The following is a 17,613-nucleotide window of genomic DNA, read 5'->3' as shown; positions in this document are numbered from 1 at the left end:
CGTTCAGCTTGCCTAATGTTTGCCTTGCGGTATGAGGTCTGGTTTTGCGTTGTCGTGGTGAAACAAAACTTTGCGTCTATTCTCTAAAGACGGTCGATTTTTTTTATTTGCCTCATTCAGGTTTGATAGCTGATGGGAATAATAATCAGCAGTTATCGTCTGGTTTGGTTCCAAAAGTTCATAATGAACAATACCGCCCATATCCCACCAAATAAATAGGAGAATCTTCTTGGGGTGAAGGCCATCTCTAGGGGTCGGTTCTGGTGTTTCATCTTTATTTAACCATTGGCGTTTGCGAACAGGATTATTGTAAAGGACCCATTTTTCATCACCAGTAACGATACGGTTCAAAAAAACTTTCATTTTAAAGCCGTTGCAGCAGCTGAGAACACACATTCACTCTCTGCTGAAGGTTGGCGACAGAAAGTCTATGCGGAATCCATTTTCCCAGCTTTGAAACCTTTCCCAATTGAACCAGGTGCCTGTGAGCTGTTCCATGCGATGAATTTAACCTCTGAGCTATCATAACGACTGTCAAATTTGGCTCAGCTGCTACGAGTTCGAGCAAGGCGTCGGAGTTAAAGACTTTAGGACGACCAGCGCGCGGGGCATCCTCCACGTCGCAGTTACCACTTCGGAACTTTGAAAACCACTTTTGCGCAGTCCTTACACTCACGGTACCCTCTACGTGAACAGTGTTTATTTCTGCAGCAGCAGTTGTTGCACTTTTAACACTTTTATAAAAAAATACAAAATATACCTCTTATACGCGTTCAAAGCTTCCATTTTATTTTTAACAATATGTGCTTCTATCCGCGATTAAAATCACTTGTTAAATGCACAATATATCAAAGAAAATATAAATAGTTCCGTTATATTCCCCGAATAGTTTTTTGTATGCAAAAATCGTACAAAAGTGAAATTATGGGTAAAATACGCACGAACTTATGGACTGACCTTATATATGAAAAATACTGAGCAAAGTACATAAGGAGTTTTTTTCTAATTACATAGTATATTTTATTAATTATAGATAATAATGTGGACCGAAAATCGAGCATTGAATTCAGCGGCTTTTGTGATTATTTTGAATTCTTACGAACCGATTTTTTTTTGATTTTAGAACAGTTTAGGGTTGGCAGTTATTAAAAAGGATGTGAGCTCGACTCAGCAAAAATCTGAAAAAGCAAGGCATGAATTATTCAAAAATTTAGATTTTTCGGGTCGACTCTTCACCGTTTACTTGGAGTATAACTATTCTTTAAGCTCTTTTTTCCATTCACAGTTTTCTTTGGTAACTCTGGTCCACGCAGTGATTTAGACGGTGGTTCTTGGACCCAAACAAAGGTTGTGATGTTTAAAACTACTACAAATACATTTGCCATTGCATCAATTTGGATAAAAATCGATTACCGGCTACTGCAGTAGCGGAAAGAACTTGTCTGAAACAAACAAGCTCTAAGTTCATTTGCCCAAATTCTTCAAATCAAAATGACAGAACAACCTTTCCTTACGCGGCTTCTGTTCAGCTAGCAATTTTAAGCCGCTGAAAATGTGTTCTATAAATTTTGGTCGCGAGTTAATATTAAAATATATCTTTGTTACACGTAGTATTAATTTAAAATAGTTCAATGTCTAAACGTCATTCCAATAGACAGACGGTGTTGCACGCATAATAATGGATACATTCAAGTCAGCATGGACAACATACCAATCGATAGACTGACGGTATCCCAGTCATAAGTGTTTCAGTCCTAAGTCTTCAGAGCCCAGTCACTCCATAGCTCGTCATTTTCATTAATTGTGCATAAAGTATCACATTAACTTAAGGGGTTATATACCTTGTGGTCCGGTGAAATTAGCGAAAGTTGGGTTTTTTTTAAAGATATGTAGCAATAATTTTATTGTATAAAAGTTTTTATTATTGGATATAACAATGTTTAAAGAAAAAAAAGGCTTTGTTTGTGTAAAAATATTTAAAAATGGCGGAGTTATGGCGTTTTCCCCCAAGACCCTTTTTTTGGAAGAGGCTTGCGGTGGACGCGATTCAAGTCCACCAAGTCAACTGAAATCAAAAAATCGAAAAGATTTCATTAGTATAGGGTTATATCTTCTTAGTGAACGATCAATATATTAAATATTTTGATTTTTGTGAAAATAGGAACATGTTTTTAAAAAACTCCACTTCTACAGTCCTAAAATTGGCATTAAAAAATTCATATCTGCAAAATAAAAATTTATACATAAAAAGTTGATCGTTCACTAAGAGGCGACATCAATTACGAACAATTTAAAAAAAAAAATTATAAAAATCGGTTGAATACTTTTTTTGCAATCGCGTCCACCGCAAAAGCATTTTTGGAAAAACACGTTTTTGAGATAATCGCGTTTAAAGTTTCAAGCGCCGCATGAGGCCGTACGCTCAGGACGTGACGACGCACAATTTAAAACGCTGTAACTTTCGATCTATTGCTCAGATCTCTATGAAATTTTTGGAAAATGTTCTCAAGGGATTGTACTTTACGATAAAGAAATAAAATTTATTTTGATTTTTTTGAAAAACACAAGGTATATAACCCCTTAAGAAGTATAGCATCTCAGTTTTTTGAAGAACCGAAGTATCTCAGGGTGGACTCTCCGATTTTTATTTTAAAATTTTAAATTTAATTTTAAGCACTCATAAAAATGGTGAAAGTTGGGTTTGGATTTCTTGCAAAATAAATATTTTTTGGTTGTTGAATTTGAATTAAGCAGCACACATATCTTTCGAACTGCTCGACCTCGACTTAGATTCAATGGAAATGTAATATGGTAATAACGGTTATATTTCTAGACATTTTTTTAAACAATTATTCTAAAGACGGATTATTTCAATATTTTCGGAGTATTCTGTTTGTATGAATGCGTGCCATATAACTATGGAATAGGCTTGGGAAGTCCGTCTCTGCCCAACCTTAGACTTCTTTTTTGCTCTTTATAGGCTTTAGTATAGAAATCGAAACTTCGCCATTAAGTTTTTTGTTTAAACTTTGTTTACTTTCTAAGTATTGTTAGTGTATTCAATCAATACCGAGTCTCACCTGTACTTGCAATTTGCGAAAGAATTGTAAATTGCTTTAACAAATAACTGCTGGTAGTTCATTCATGGAATTTAAAAAAATTAGTAAATATAAATACGCAAACACAAATTGAACACTGAATATTGATAAAGAAAAAGTCGATTCACGGGTAAAACTTGAACAAATGGCAATCGGCAAATAGTTAATAAATAGCATTTCATAGTCTAAGTTGAAGGTCATCACCGACTATCCGACTAAGCGAATCGTCCATAGCTGAACGTGCGTCCAACCAGACGTCTGCCCACGTGTGTATTAGTTAGTCTCTAGTGCAAATTTTACACCTCAATCATAATTTTCGAGGTCAATGCTCAATCACTCAATAATGACGGCCACCAAAAAAATTGTGAAACTGCGTTGATGCGTTAGAAACTCCAATATATGTATGCGCACGTAAATACATACTTATATACTTGTATATATGTTGGTGAGTCTTTAGTGATCGAAAATAAAAGTGGTGCAGCCTTACCATTGTCGGTGAAGCATTGAACTGTGATTACCGCAAGCTAATTCAATTTTAGCAAAATCGTTTACGAGCACTCGAATATGCAGAAGAGATTTCAAGTGTCTAAGTAAACAAACAATTGGTGTTGGCGGTCATTTATTTAGTCAAACTACATAAGTTTAGGTGATCAAGGACGTAACCTCAAGCCCACGGCTAATTGATTGTGATCTATCGCACGTATTCTATTGGCGCAATAAAATGCTGCAAAATGGAACACATTTTTTTGGGGGATTCGCTAAATATAATATACATATCTTTGTGGTACAGCTTTACAATTAAAATATATTTTTCTTAAACACGTACGGGAGGAGCAAAGTACGGACTTAAAATTGTTATTTTTTACAATTATGTACAGAATAATGTTATATTACATCTTAAATGAAAGAAAATGTATTAAACAAAACAAATTAACAAAAAAAAAAAAATTATATTTAATTTTCATGTATAAAATTTCGGGCATAACTCTTTATATTGGCCAATGATTTCTGAATATTCGCTTTGGAGACCGGAGCAGTGGACAATTAAGCGTAAATTAGAGAAATTTGGTGAACAAAATATATTCGGCACTATATCCCCGCTGTTGGCTTCATACCAATCCCAAATAATAAATGATATCTAAACTCTTGCCAAAACTTTACTGCAAGCACTATTTTCTGTACATTTCTGACGTCTATTACGTGTTGGCACATAACCGCGTCTTTTGAAGCTACAAATCTGCAAATCGTTTGCCTCATTACTTTTTCAGCAATTTTTTTAACCTCACCACGATTCTTTATAGTATAAACTTTTGTACTGGAGATGATTTAAAATCGAGTTTTGCATATGTTTCAAAACGTTACTAAAAAGAAAAAATGTGACGCCTAGATGCCATAACTGAATAATTCCTAGAAGAACGATATATCGCAACATTTTTACATGTTTTATTTTAAAACAAAATCTAGGCGCGTCTTTTGAATGATCCTTTATAAGAAAGTATGTGTTTTTGTGCTATTAAATTTCGCTTATCTGACCGATTTTAGCATTTAATAGCTCGATAAGATTTATATTCTGCTTTAATTCGTATTCGCTTAGCTGCAATTTTTTTTGCACGACCAGTATCAGATAAGCCGGAATTTCGTTTAACTGAGACATTTAGTTTTAGATTTTAGTTTTTTCTTTCTTTCGTGGCTTAAGGTAGTTTTATAACGTTTTATAATTCTACAAACAGTAGTTTTTTTCAACTTTCATTTGCGATTTTCGATCCCGACGATATCGGAATTGTTCACCGTTAGTTTCGAGCAGCCAAATCCATTGCGATAAAAATCATGCATCTATTTTCTAATAGGAGGCGCTAAATTTTTTTGTTGTATGTACTTTTAAAATTACCTTCCAGTTGTTGCTAAAATGTGTACCAAATTTGAGTGATCAGTGCTTTAACATGAAAAAAATCAAATGTTTTCATTATTTATGGAATACGACTAGTTTGACTGTCAGTAATTCATCCTCTTAACATAATTCTTCAAATCCCTTTTTATGATTTCAGCGATTAATTATTTCTCTGGTTAACAAAAATCTCGATGCCTAATTCGAGCTATTATAAGATCCAACTGATAAGCGACAACCATCGAATTGCTGATAAGAAACTGATAAAATTCTCATTAGATGTTCTTGGGTTGACTTGCTTACTCTCAACAACGCTTAAGAAATGCTCAATAAATTTCTTGTGCCCAGTTTTCCTATGTTAGTACGTAATTCAAAAGTAGGTAGGAGGGGACATGAATCAGCAAAGGACTTCAGGCCAATAAGTCTTTCGTCTTTCCTGTTAAAAACTTTTTGAAGAATTTTGGATATACACCTCAGAAGCTCTTTGGAGGGCTCTGGTATATCAACTGCACAACACGCATACCTTAAAGGCTAATCTACGGAGACAGCGCTTCACGAGGTAATCCGAACTATAGAGGGCTCTCTAGAGAGCAAACACTATACCATGGCGGTATTCTTGGATATAGAAGGCGCCTTCAACAATGTTAGTACAGATGCCATCCAACGGGCGTTGATAGACCTAGAGGTGGACAGTTACATTAATAACTGGGTCACCTCTGTGCTAGAAACCAGGATCATCAAAGCTAATATGGGTAATATCAACATAACCAAGAAGGTCCACTTCTTTGGCTATGTGTGATCAGCAAAATCTTGATAAAACTTAATAAAGGTGGGGTAAAAGTGGTGGCGTACGCTGATGATGTGGTGCTAATGGTGTCAGGACTGTGTCCCAACACGATCAGTGGGATCATCCAAAGAGCGTTAGGCGAGTTTAACTCTTGGGCCACAGGATGTGGCCTAAGTTTAAGTCCGCGTAAAACAGAACTTATGCTTTTTACCACCAGATACAAGGTACTAACTTTTACCCTACCAAATATCAACGGACAAATTCTTTCACTTTCACCCAGTGCAAAGTACTTAGGAGTAATTCTGGACTCCAACTTTTATATGCCTGTAAACGTCTGCTTGGAAGAAGATGGGGTCTTCAACCTAAGCATACATTATGGCTGTATAAGGCGGTTGGTTATACGCCATATTCTATCGTATGGTTCGGTAATTTGGTGGAAAGCTCTAGGTAAAGAGTACAATACTAAATTACTTGGCAGAATACAAAGATCAGCCTGTGCAATAACGGTCGATGCAATAAGATCTTGTCCTAGAGAGGCTCTCAATGTACTGACACACGTTTTTCCAATAGGCCTATATATAAAGAAGACGGCAACCATGAGGGCATTTAGGTTAAATTAAGCGGGTCGCTGGAAAGAAAAAACTTATGGTCACGCTAGTCTATTGTTGCGACAAGCTCAGTTAATCTCGGTGAGGACTGACTACATCGTCCCGACGGTAACTTTCAATAGGAATTTTGCCACTCTCTTTCCATCTAAGGAAGAATGGAATAAGGGATTCTCTCTAAACAACTTCGACACCACAGTCTATACAGATGGCTGTAAAATGGATTGTGGTGTTGGAGCTGGTATATATTCTCACAGACTTGGAATTGAAAAATCTGTGCGTCTCCAGGGTCTTCCAGGCGGAAGTACTGGCAATTGTGGATACTTATAGGCAACTAAACACGCATTTCTCTTTTAAGGGCAATATCGCTATTCTTTCGGATAGCCAATCTGCAATCCAGGCACTAGAATCGGCTACAACAACATCTAAAGTGGTGGAGCAAAGTAGAAATTGCCTCACCACCTTAAGTGAAAACCATAAACTAACCTTAATTTGGGTCCCGGGACACCGGAACATAGAAGGTAACGAAAAAGCCGATGAACTGACAAGAGGGGGATCTGCCATTAATAACGTTCTTGCAGAATCGGTATTCACACCATTAGGTGCAGTCAATTATGCAATTTCCCTAAAATACCTTCGAATCACAGATTGTAGATGGAGAGACCAGACGAAATGCAAAATCAGCAGGACGTTATGGCCCACCTACAACGTCAAGCAATCGTCGACATTAATAAACATGAAACGACGGGACACCTGCAAACTTACGGCAGTCATAACTGGCTTCTGGTCTATCGGAGAACAAGCCGCCAAAATGGGCATCCCTCACAACACATGCTGTCACAGTTGTAAACAACCGGAGAAAAAGGAAACAATCTTCCATTTTCTCTGTGAATACCCTGCCCTATGGAAGGACAAAATGTTAACCCTGGGCCAACCGCTGTTTGAGAGTCTCGACCAACTGTCTAGCATAGACGTCAACAGCCTAATAAGGTTCCTAAATCGCACAGATTGGATATAGTCTTGCTGTAAGTAACTGTTAAACAAGTTGGTAACGAGGATGTGGCAACAAAATGGTGCGGAAGCGCTAGTTGGATTCTGGATGAATCACCACTTTAACCAATCAACCAACCAACGTAATTCACAAAAACCTTCATTTGCTACTACAGATTTGAAAATATTTCTAACGTTAAGTGTGAGTTTACACAGGTTTGCTGCAGCAATTTACAAGGAGTGGGCAAAAGTGTTTTAAAATGTCAACAGATTTTAAGTCAGAAGAAAAAAAAGCTGGCGAAGGATTTTAAGAACTGGCCTAGGGTTGAAAATGAATTAATAAACAATTTTGGAATTGATTTCAAACATACCCTTTGTGTTGCTCCCGTTAATGTAAGGAATTCGACACTGAGCTAGTTCTCTCCGAGCAATTTAGCCCATAGCAACATACCTACATATGTACCTATAAACTAGATTTATGAAATATTGAAGAACTGCCCTAGGATCTATATATATCTATATATATTCGAAAGTATTTTATAGGGAAGAAAATATTCAACATCATATGCACGGGATTGAGCTTTTTTAAACTTACACTTTATTATATAGAACTTGAATGAACTGTGAACTTTTCTACAGATTCTGACTAAAAAATTGAATATCTCGATGAAATTTTTTTGCAATTCAATAATTTTTTTTAATTTTTTTACAAAGTTTGGAACTTTCACTTATTCAACAAACTATATTTTTATAAAAATATACCAAAAATATCTTGTTTATATTTAGAAACATTTTTTAGAATGGTAAATTCCACAAATCTTAGCACTTATAAGTTGATCACATAATAAAAAAGATGTTTGCATACCTGAACCTCAAGTATTCTTAAATTGCTTAGATCCACATATATTTTATCCTATTTTGACACTTTCATTACTTGTGACGCAGAAATTGCGTTAATCACTTATATAAATAAAACATTAACTTAGTGGATGGTTAGCAACAGAAAAACGCTCAAAGCCAACAAATTAAATATTTTGCGAGAGAAAAGCAGACATACATAAGAATAGCTGACTTCCTAAATGTATGTTGCTGTGCGATCGAACAATGTTTCACGTTCCTAATGAAACTTCTGTAAACTTTGACAAAGCAGTGAATTTGTACCCAAGTGAAATAGTGATGCAGAGTTTTCTTACTTAAAGCTTGAACTTTGCAATGCCCAAACGCAAAAACGGATGGTTGAACAAAAAACTGAGCGTATGCCTTTTTGAAATCCCCAGCCCAGTGTGAATATTAATTTTTCAAATTTTCAAAACATGACTTCAATTTCATCTCCATCATGTGTTGTGTACGAGCGTTATTTTAAAAACACATAGAATTTTATAAAAATGTTTCATAAATTTTATAACTCGATAAACAGAACAGAATTACATATTGCATTAAATGACATACGCAATAGCCTCCATGATAACCTTATGATAGATATATTATAAGCATTTTGAATATCTGATAAATATAAAGAATGTTTTAAAACCAAATGGCAATAAAAACAAAAACAACTGAAATAAATTCAGCATATGTGTAATTTATAATTTTGTATGGAAAAGTTTCCAACCAATGTACTAACTTCGTATACTCATCGCATTTACTTACCTAGAATGTACTTGGAACCGAGTTTATGAAGGCTGCAAAACTGGTAGTAGCAATAGAGCACTGCCGTGCAGCGTACAATCGTCATTAGTATCACATCGGCGGCATTGTATTCGGCTTCCAGGCCATCGCACGACTGACTCCAACCGTGACACGGTCGTTGTCGACTAGATGTTGCTGACGAGATGGGTATTGAGGGTGGCAAAGACGATGATGACGACGACGACGATGATGCAGTGGAGGCAGTACCCATGCCAGCAACGTCAGGACCAACACCAACGCCGACGCCAATGCCGCCGGCTTGTTTGTCAACTGTCAGCATGCATGCCGTCAGTGTTAGCAGCGCCACAATCACCTCCCACGGATGGGAAGCACAAAATTCACCGTGTGCACGAAATAAACGTCCAATCATTTTGGCGATGAATCTCTGATTTAAGTACAATTTTGGCGGCGATGTGCGAAATGTGTGGCCTGAATAGAGAATCTTGGAGTACGCGTTGTTGTTGCTCTTGTTGTACACGTTGCAATTTGCAATCGCAAGTTTGCTGCAACGTTGCGTTGTAAATAATGTAGGGCGTTCTTGTCACTGTTGTTTTTTTATTTCTTATATTTAACGTGAATGTCAGCAACACAATATATAGCATCCGACCACAAGGTAAATATTGGTGGAGAAGGCGTAGAAGGAAATCGTTGAAAGCAACAAATTATTTCAGTGATAAATAAATATTTTAGTTTTAAATGTCAGTCAATCACATCCAGTGCCTCTAATGGATCATCACAGCTGGTGCAACGGCGTGTGTGCCTGGTTGTGTGTGTGTGTATGTTACGTGAGAGGCACGCGTAAGGAAAACTTCGTATCCGTTTGCAAACAATTTTGAGTGTTTGATGTCGACGTTTTTCAAGCGCAGGTGACGTTTTACTTACACTGAGCAAACAACCACAATTCACCGTTTCCTATTTGTCTTCTTTTTTGATTTCGTTTACTTTACAATTGAGCTTTTGCAAATTGTTTTTGTTATTACCATGAAATTTGACTTACAATTGTGAGTCAGTAGTGATCTGTGAATAAAAGATTAAGATTTTTTTGTTAATAAAAGCAATAATAAATCGTTGTAAAAATTTATTCCTTTAAGAAAAAGAAAAGTAAGAAATAGAAAAGCACAAAACTATGTATACATAAATGTTGTGCATGCATGCATATCAGGTATGACCCGGGTTCGAAACCCATTGTGGGTATGAATAACCAAATGACACGGTCGCCATTCGGCAGGCAATGGAAAACCTCAGAGTGTTTCCGCCATGAAAAATCACCTCAAGAAATTATCTGTCGTTCGGAGGCCGCATAAAACTGTAGGCCCCTCCATTTGTGGGCCAGCATCAAGATGCACACTACAAAGGATGTGCACTCATATATGTATATATGCGTATACTTTTTCCGATATTAGTGACTTCGAATGTACCTAGCCGCAAACGAAAAAAGTCAACTTCGTCAACTTTGATTGTGACTATTTACCTGATTACAAAGAGAGGAAATGAAAGGTATTCAATATTATAAACCTCTACTAATTGTTCTTAGACGGGTATATTGATTTGTCGCTTATGAAGTGTTAAAAGTAGGTTATTACTATAAAACACAAAACTTGTATGAGAGAAAATGCTTTGCAGAGTTCCCCTTCTAAGTAGGAAATGAGCTGTTTATGACACTTATCACTGTTTACCGGCAATTTTACGCGTAATCCATCACATGCCACCACCGGCTATTATTTCTGTGGAAGTGAAGCAATATAAATTTATTCAATATAATGAATTGAAATGAAATTTGGGAGATATTTTTCATATAACTTTTAATTGAAATAACTAATGCAAGTACACGTGTTAGCTCGTGATGGGTCAACAGTGATAAGTAGGTAGAAAGGCCTCAGCATGCCGACAATCAGTCCTATCTATTCAATTATAACTGCTTTTTCAGAACAAAACATTTACCTATTTTCTATAATTAGATATTATTTTCAAAATTCTTTTGTATGCTGATAAGAGTAAAAAATATGCTTCGCGAAAACTTGAACAAATTTATATTCTTTTACCAATTTAGATTAAATATTTTTCTAAAAGAAAGAAGAAAATTATGAATATCTGGTGAATAAGTTTACAAAGTCAAATTTTGCCAGATTGAATTTTGTTGTACACACTTTTTAGAAGTAATCATTTGGTAAGTAATCATTTTGGAGTCTCAAAAACCTCAAAATATAAAAACCTAACTCAAATAATAAAAATGAGCTTTCAGCAATAATGGAGGAACAGTCAAATTTTCACGGCCAAATGCTTTTATATTAAGTAATAGCCAGGCTGTTAAATATGTGGACAAACATGCCCAAAATAGGATCAATTAAGATCATTAAAAAAAGTATGTATAACTATGATATTCCCAAATACTATTGTATTATTAACATTTTTAAGAAGCAAAAATTAATTAATTTTTACAAAGCTTCCAATTAATTGTAAAATAAGATTAGAAAGTAATAATTCTATAATTTTTTTAGCCTCCTTCGCTTAGACACCTTACGCTTTGAGAATTACATTTATTCTGGATGGTACACTGTTGAAATGAGGCCGCCTTAGCCGATTGGGTTGAAAAAAAGTTTTTTCTCTCGACTTAAAACTGTAGATAGCTACAATTGTGGAACACCATCAAGATTCACACCCCAAATCCTTCTCCTATTTCCGCTAACACCCAATTATATATACAAGTGTATACTGTTGAATAAGCTTTGTGTAGTGTTATAAACTTTCAGGCACAAATCCGTTTTTAATGTATCTGCGTCTAAGGCAGATGTCGGCAAAATTGACTTTGCGAGTGTGTTGGTGAACAGTGGCTTATATTTAATATATTTTTTTGCTTGGAACAGAAATAATAAAAATAATTTGTTCGCAAAAGTACGTGGAACTCCTCGCACGAGTAGCTTTACCGACCTCTAGTCTAAGGCATGCACTAACACACTCCAATAATTTACTCAACACGAACAAACGCCAACAATAATGAAAGAGGATATCACCATGATCAATTTTTTCGAAGAAGTACCAGACAATATTGATAAAATTACTGCAAATATAATTTCTGTCCTCAAAAAAGAATTTAAAAAGGATTTTTTTGAAGTACATTCAAGCCCTCCACCTCCTACCAAATTGATCGATTTGTATAGAAACAAATTTTTTGGCTTACTGCATCGCATAGGTTGACATACAAATACATTTTAAGTAACTTGAGTAAAGCCGAGGAGTATCTTGCTAAAGAACGATGAGGAGTAAACCCAGCTCAGCTCTTTGTAATTACGTGCATTGTGTAAAAGCAGACTTCCTTATCGGCTGATACAACGGGAACACAATGCATCTCTTTTATAGTCTAACTGTTCAATACATCTATAAAGTTCATATCCATATGTACTTGTATGCAGGAGCATCAGGATATCTAAAAATGTGGTCTCTTTATTTTTTTTTTTTTTGGATACACCATATACTTATATGCATATCATATCAACCTGCTGTAAGGTAATAAAAAAATATATTTTTTATTGTGTTCGCTTTCCCGTATAAACGTCATACCAACTTATGCAAATGCATCTGAATAATTGTAATATCAGATTATTTTCATCAGCAGCAAGTCCCAACTACTTAAATGATGATCATTACATGTGATTGTGAGAATATTGACAACGTTGCAAGAGTTCACTAACCCAAAATGGATAGCTTATACCGTCGCAAGGACAACAGAATCCGACAATCGAAAATTTACAACACCGTGCAACAGACATAGGGCATGCAACACTGTATCGCAGTTAATATAATTTATCGATGATCGCTTGACATCATTTCATTATACGAGTACTATTCACACTTGTGACTCTGTTTTTTGCCAACGGCAGCAGCAACGAAAGCGGTTTACTGCAGCGTTGGTGGATGGTGCCATTGTTCGCTGCCAATATCAAGTGGCCACTGGCCGTTGGCCAAGATGGGCAAAATGTTGAATTGGCTTGGCAAGCAACATCGCATTATTGTAAGCGGCTTGTAAGGCCGATAAGGATGCACAGGTATGTAAGTTTGCAAGGAAACGAAGATTATAAAAGAATGTTAAATTATCAATATGAACTTGAGCAGCTTGAGCTTAAAAAATAACAATAGTAAGAGAAAAAAAAAACAAGAACAAAAACAAAAAGCAACACATAAAAAGTATAAGGCTGGGGGCTCAGTCAAACCGATTATGATTGCCTAGCAGAAAATAAGGCGCTTAAAGCAATTGACTTTGCTGCATTGCAAGACTATTTTGTCTAAAGCTAGACGTATTTACATGTGTATGCATATATGAGTTAATGTGTGTAAATATATATATTTTATAAATAAACCCAATACGTTGTCCTCCGGTGATGAGGCCCGCTGCAGTAAACATAGTTTCCCGCGCATAGTGCACATAGAACAGACGAGCCGACTTCTCGTGATCACTCAAAGCAACCTATTGAAATGTTTCTTTCTAATATTTTGTCACACCCATATTTTAACATTAAATCGCTTTGTGTACTAACAAAACACTCTACATACGTATGTACATATATGTTTTGATCATTATGGATAACACATCAATTTATTTCAAGTGAAGTACCTTAATGCAATGCCTCACAACTGTCTAAGTATCATATGCATACTTATATGTATAACGGGTGCTGTTTTAGATGCACGGAATTTTCGTAAAGAAAAATAGATACATGTTTGCCCTACAAATACAGAAAGTAATAGCACTCGAAGTTTTGTCACTGCCTGCCGAGTGGCGACTACAAAAACTTTTCTTATCACTTGATTTACATTTCATACAAATAGTGGGCATTTAACCCTACATCTACACCTTCTATGTAGTAAATATGTCTTCAAATCTGTATTGACCTGTTTCATTTTCAAAATTGTCAAACTACGAAATGTCAGCTAATGTTAAGACAGTGATGACAAGAAATTCGGTAAGACAGATATATGTATGTACATATTTTAATAGCGAAATTCGCAGTCTCCATCTGATATTTCTATTTTAGCAGAGGTTTATTAACATAATCTATAGAAGGTGGAGTAATACGCGATCAGCCGAATGGATCATTTCTTCTAATGTTTAGTGTTCTGTTAAAAAGTTAATTTCTGTGCCAGTGCTTTTGTGAGTAAGAAAAATTTCGCGAAGAAGTTATTGTATAGTGTAGTTTAGGTTTGTTTTAAAAATGGAGCTAACGTTACCGTCAATGGTGAGCTTACAGACAAACGGACAAACCTTTGGTAGCTCAAGAAATCAATCAACCAATTAATTAATAAATGTTGATGAAACTGCTACGATTGTAACCTGGAAGTCAACATTCGTCGAAATAAGTCTGATTACGCTGGAAAAATTACTAAAAAATGAGATCGATCGAATTGTCTCTATATAACTCAATTGAGAATATGCTCGAAACTATTTACTAAAACTAAATGTCATTAAATTTGAAAGCCAAGAAAATATTAATAAACAAAAACACCCGTTAAATTAAAAATGTGTTTATAGATACATTGTATCTACAAAGCGGATGAGTGCGTGTGTCGTATGCATGGGTCTTTCGAAACGATCCAACTACAACGTGACTAGGATCTCTAAACACCCACAATGACGGTGTATCATCGTCAAAAGTGAGCACAATAAATTGAAATAAAAAAGTTCTCCCCTTTTTTTTGCAATACAACAACAAATGGCAAACGCTTCGAATAGGTTACGAAAGAGTTGCAAGTAGCGAAAGCGAAATGTAAAAGGATTGACAGCCGCATCGACTCGACGATGGCAACATATATGCACTTAGTAATAAATCATTAAAGCGAACAACAATCGGCCGCTTCTCAGTGACGTAAAATCACATGCACATTCGGGTGCGATATTTGGTGCATACACAACTCAGCTAAACGTTATACGGATGTCCATAACGTAGAACCGAGAGCTGGCACCTTTTACAGAATGAGTAGTGGGGTATTGTGACTGACAATATTTTGTATAAGTCCACAGGATTATTTGTATGCACATTATGCATTTCTACATTGCCCCATATGAAGGCCATAAACTCGCATAAGATTAAACCAGTCTGACATATTGCTGGAAGTCTAACTGGTCGCGACACTTTGAGAAACTCAACTTACTTTAAATTAGCAAACCCATTAGCCACACAGAGTTCCTTCGGTTCATTCAGATCATATCACATCAATCCAGTTTGGTCGTAAAACCAAAAAACCCTTAAGCACTTAAAAGCAATCAGATAGCATCACACTGAATTAGTTCTCGGTTTACGATCACATGTTTTTTAATAATCAAGTAATGCAATTTCAAATTTCAAGATGTGCCACTTGGTCATTGATCAAGTAGTGAAATTTAAATGCTGATAATAATATCCTCATCACTCATTAATAACTTTAAATGTGGAACTTTGTTGGATGTTGGTGATGTTGTTCCGCAAATAGAGGGACATACATACATTCGAAGGTTTGCCGTTGCTTGCCGAGAGGCGACTCACGGTGTTCAGAATGCATAAGTGTAGCCAACACCAGACCGTTAATCGGTTCTCAGCGGTTTTGCAGGAATTAGCAGATTTGCTTACGTTGTGAGAGTTGCGACGGCGGTTTGTTTAAGGAAATACCGAGATTGTGTTGGTGATATACGAAAAAAAAGTCAAGAGAGTCTACACTCATGTTACTTCGTTGCCGTCTGAACAACGACCGATTGGACGAGTTTATGAATAAGTGAGAAATTCTGCTCCCGAGTTCCCTGTCACATGACAACCGAAGTTATTCTCACAATTTTGCTTCAGATGATCAAATACAGTAATCTATAATCACTGGAGACGACCGCTATGAGAAAAAAAACTTCTCCTCGCACCCAAGCCTTACCGAATGGTAGTGACGCAAAAACCCATTGGGCTACGGCAGGTTTGCTTCACTATTATGCCAAGTCCTATATATATTATATCTACATTCTTTGTTTTTAAAGTGCACACTTTCCACCGTTTCGCTCCAACTTCGTTTCCATTTATTTGTCATAACAGGAACGTAGGTAATGAAACAGTCTTTTTTTAGTGCTTCTATGTCGCTATGACTTGGTGCTTGAATGAGGTGAAATTTTTCCTGTCTGGCTATTTCCTTCCCTTTCGTCCCTAATAATGGAATTCGTGTATCAAAATTACTTGCAGGAACATTTAATAATGCGTGAAATACACCACATGCATAGAAAATGGGAGTGGTTCCACTCACTTTTTAATAAACGTGACCAAACCCATAAATTAAACCAAACTTGATACACATATTGCAATTGATCTTAGGTTAGGTTAGGTTGTAGCGGTTGTCCACTACGGGACACACTCTGGCTTATATCCCATTGTGCTGCTGCATGGAGAACTAGTCGTAACCTCCCTAACACCAATTTGAAATTTTCAAATACTTTAGAAGATCCGTGATCTCCACGTGCTGAGATCTTCTAACTCGTTTAAATATTGTTTACCCAAGTTGGTGATTTTTCGGCTGGTTAGAATGGGGCCACCGTGGCCGAATGGGTTGGTGCGTGACTACAATTCGGTATTCAGAGAGGGAACGTCGGTTCGAATCTCAGTGAAAGATCAAAAATTAAGAAAAAGTTTTTTAATAGCGGTCGCCCCTCGGCAGGCAATGGCAAACCTCCGAGTGTATTTCTGCCATGAAAAAGCAAAAATATGCAAAATCGTCTCTTCCTCTTCTCCATCTAGACAGCTTTTGACGTAGTCGTGTGTCCGCGCACATAGCCTCTTGCCGTATCTGCCTATAAGATAGTGCCCCGCTATAATAGATTTCAGTGTGCTAAGGCTATGCTTATTTTAGCTCAGCAGTTACTCTGAGCGTTTAGCATTGACAGTCGGAATTTTGAAATTTTTATGATATTGTAATGTAAGGTACGAATAGGGATGAAATTGTAAACTATGTTTTCCTAATTACTCCTCGATTATGTGCAAAAATTGAAATAGCTATGAAAAAAACTGATACCCAAAAGGATTACCCGCTTTGTCATTGACAACAAACATAGCTCAAGGCCAATCACTAAAAGCATGTGAATTAAATCTGGCGAATCCACCTTTTTCCCACAGTCAGCCATATGAGGAGTGCTCACGGGTGAGATAATACAATTTATTTATTTTTTTAACAAAATATGTACAACAAAATTACTAGTGTTAGTACAATACATGCATTTAATATGAACAAAAAACTGTTTTCGCGGCGTAGTAGTACAATCTGGGTCTTTTGTAAGTTTATAAACCAAATATAAAGTTACAAGACGTCACAATTACATTTGGCAGAGTTTATTAGAACCAGAAATTAGGCCATCTATTAATCAAAGCGCATGAGCACTTTAAGCATTTAAAGCGCAACGAGTTAAAAGGTAATTATTTTATTCGCTACAATTCAAAACAGGCATTTAAAGCACTCGTTAAGGTAGTAATCAGTGGAATTGACATTGGGTTTACGGGTCGCCCGGACATCGATCCCAAAATAAATGCATCTAAAAGCCGAAGTGTAAACTAATTTATTTCACTC

At 36.2% G+C, this 17,613-nt stretch overlaps 1 protein-coding gene across 3 annotated transcripts in view; it reads right to left on the bottom strand.

Moving 5' to 3' along the window:
* LOC129246813 (3-hydroxy-3-methylglutaryl-coenzyme A reductase) overlaps positions 1 to 17,613 on the bottom strand; it is a 100,719-nt gene that overhangs the window by 14,969 nt on the left and 68,137 nt on the right. For all 3 annotated transcript variants that reach the window (XM_054885445.1, XM_054885462.1, XM_054885452.1), the window contains exon 2: positions 9,016 to 10,071. In XM_054885445.1, coding sequence (XP_054741420.1) covers positions 9,016 to 9,424 — 409 coding nt within the window. In that variant the 5' untranslated portion in view covers positions 9,425 to 10,071. The remainder of the gene's footprint in view (positions 1 to 9,015; positions 10,072 to 17,613) is intronic.

This window comes from Anastrepha obliqua, chromosome 1 (genome assembly GCF_027943255.1).
Source record: "Anastrepha obliqua isolate idAnaObli1 chromosome 1, idAnaObli1_1.0, whole genome shotgun sequence".
NCBI lineage: Eukaryota > Metazoa > Arthropoda > Insecta > Diptera > Tephritidae > Anastrepha > Anastrepha obliqua.
The sequence above is the reverse complement of the archived record's forward strand: the minus strand, read 5'-3'. Positions and strand labels throughout refer to the sequence as shown.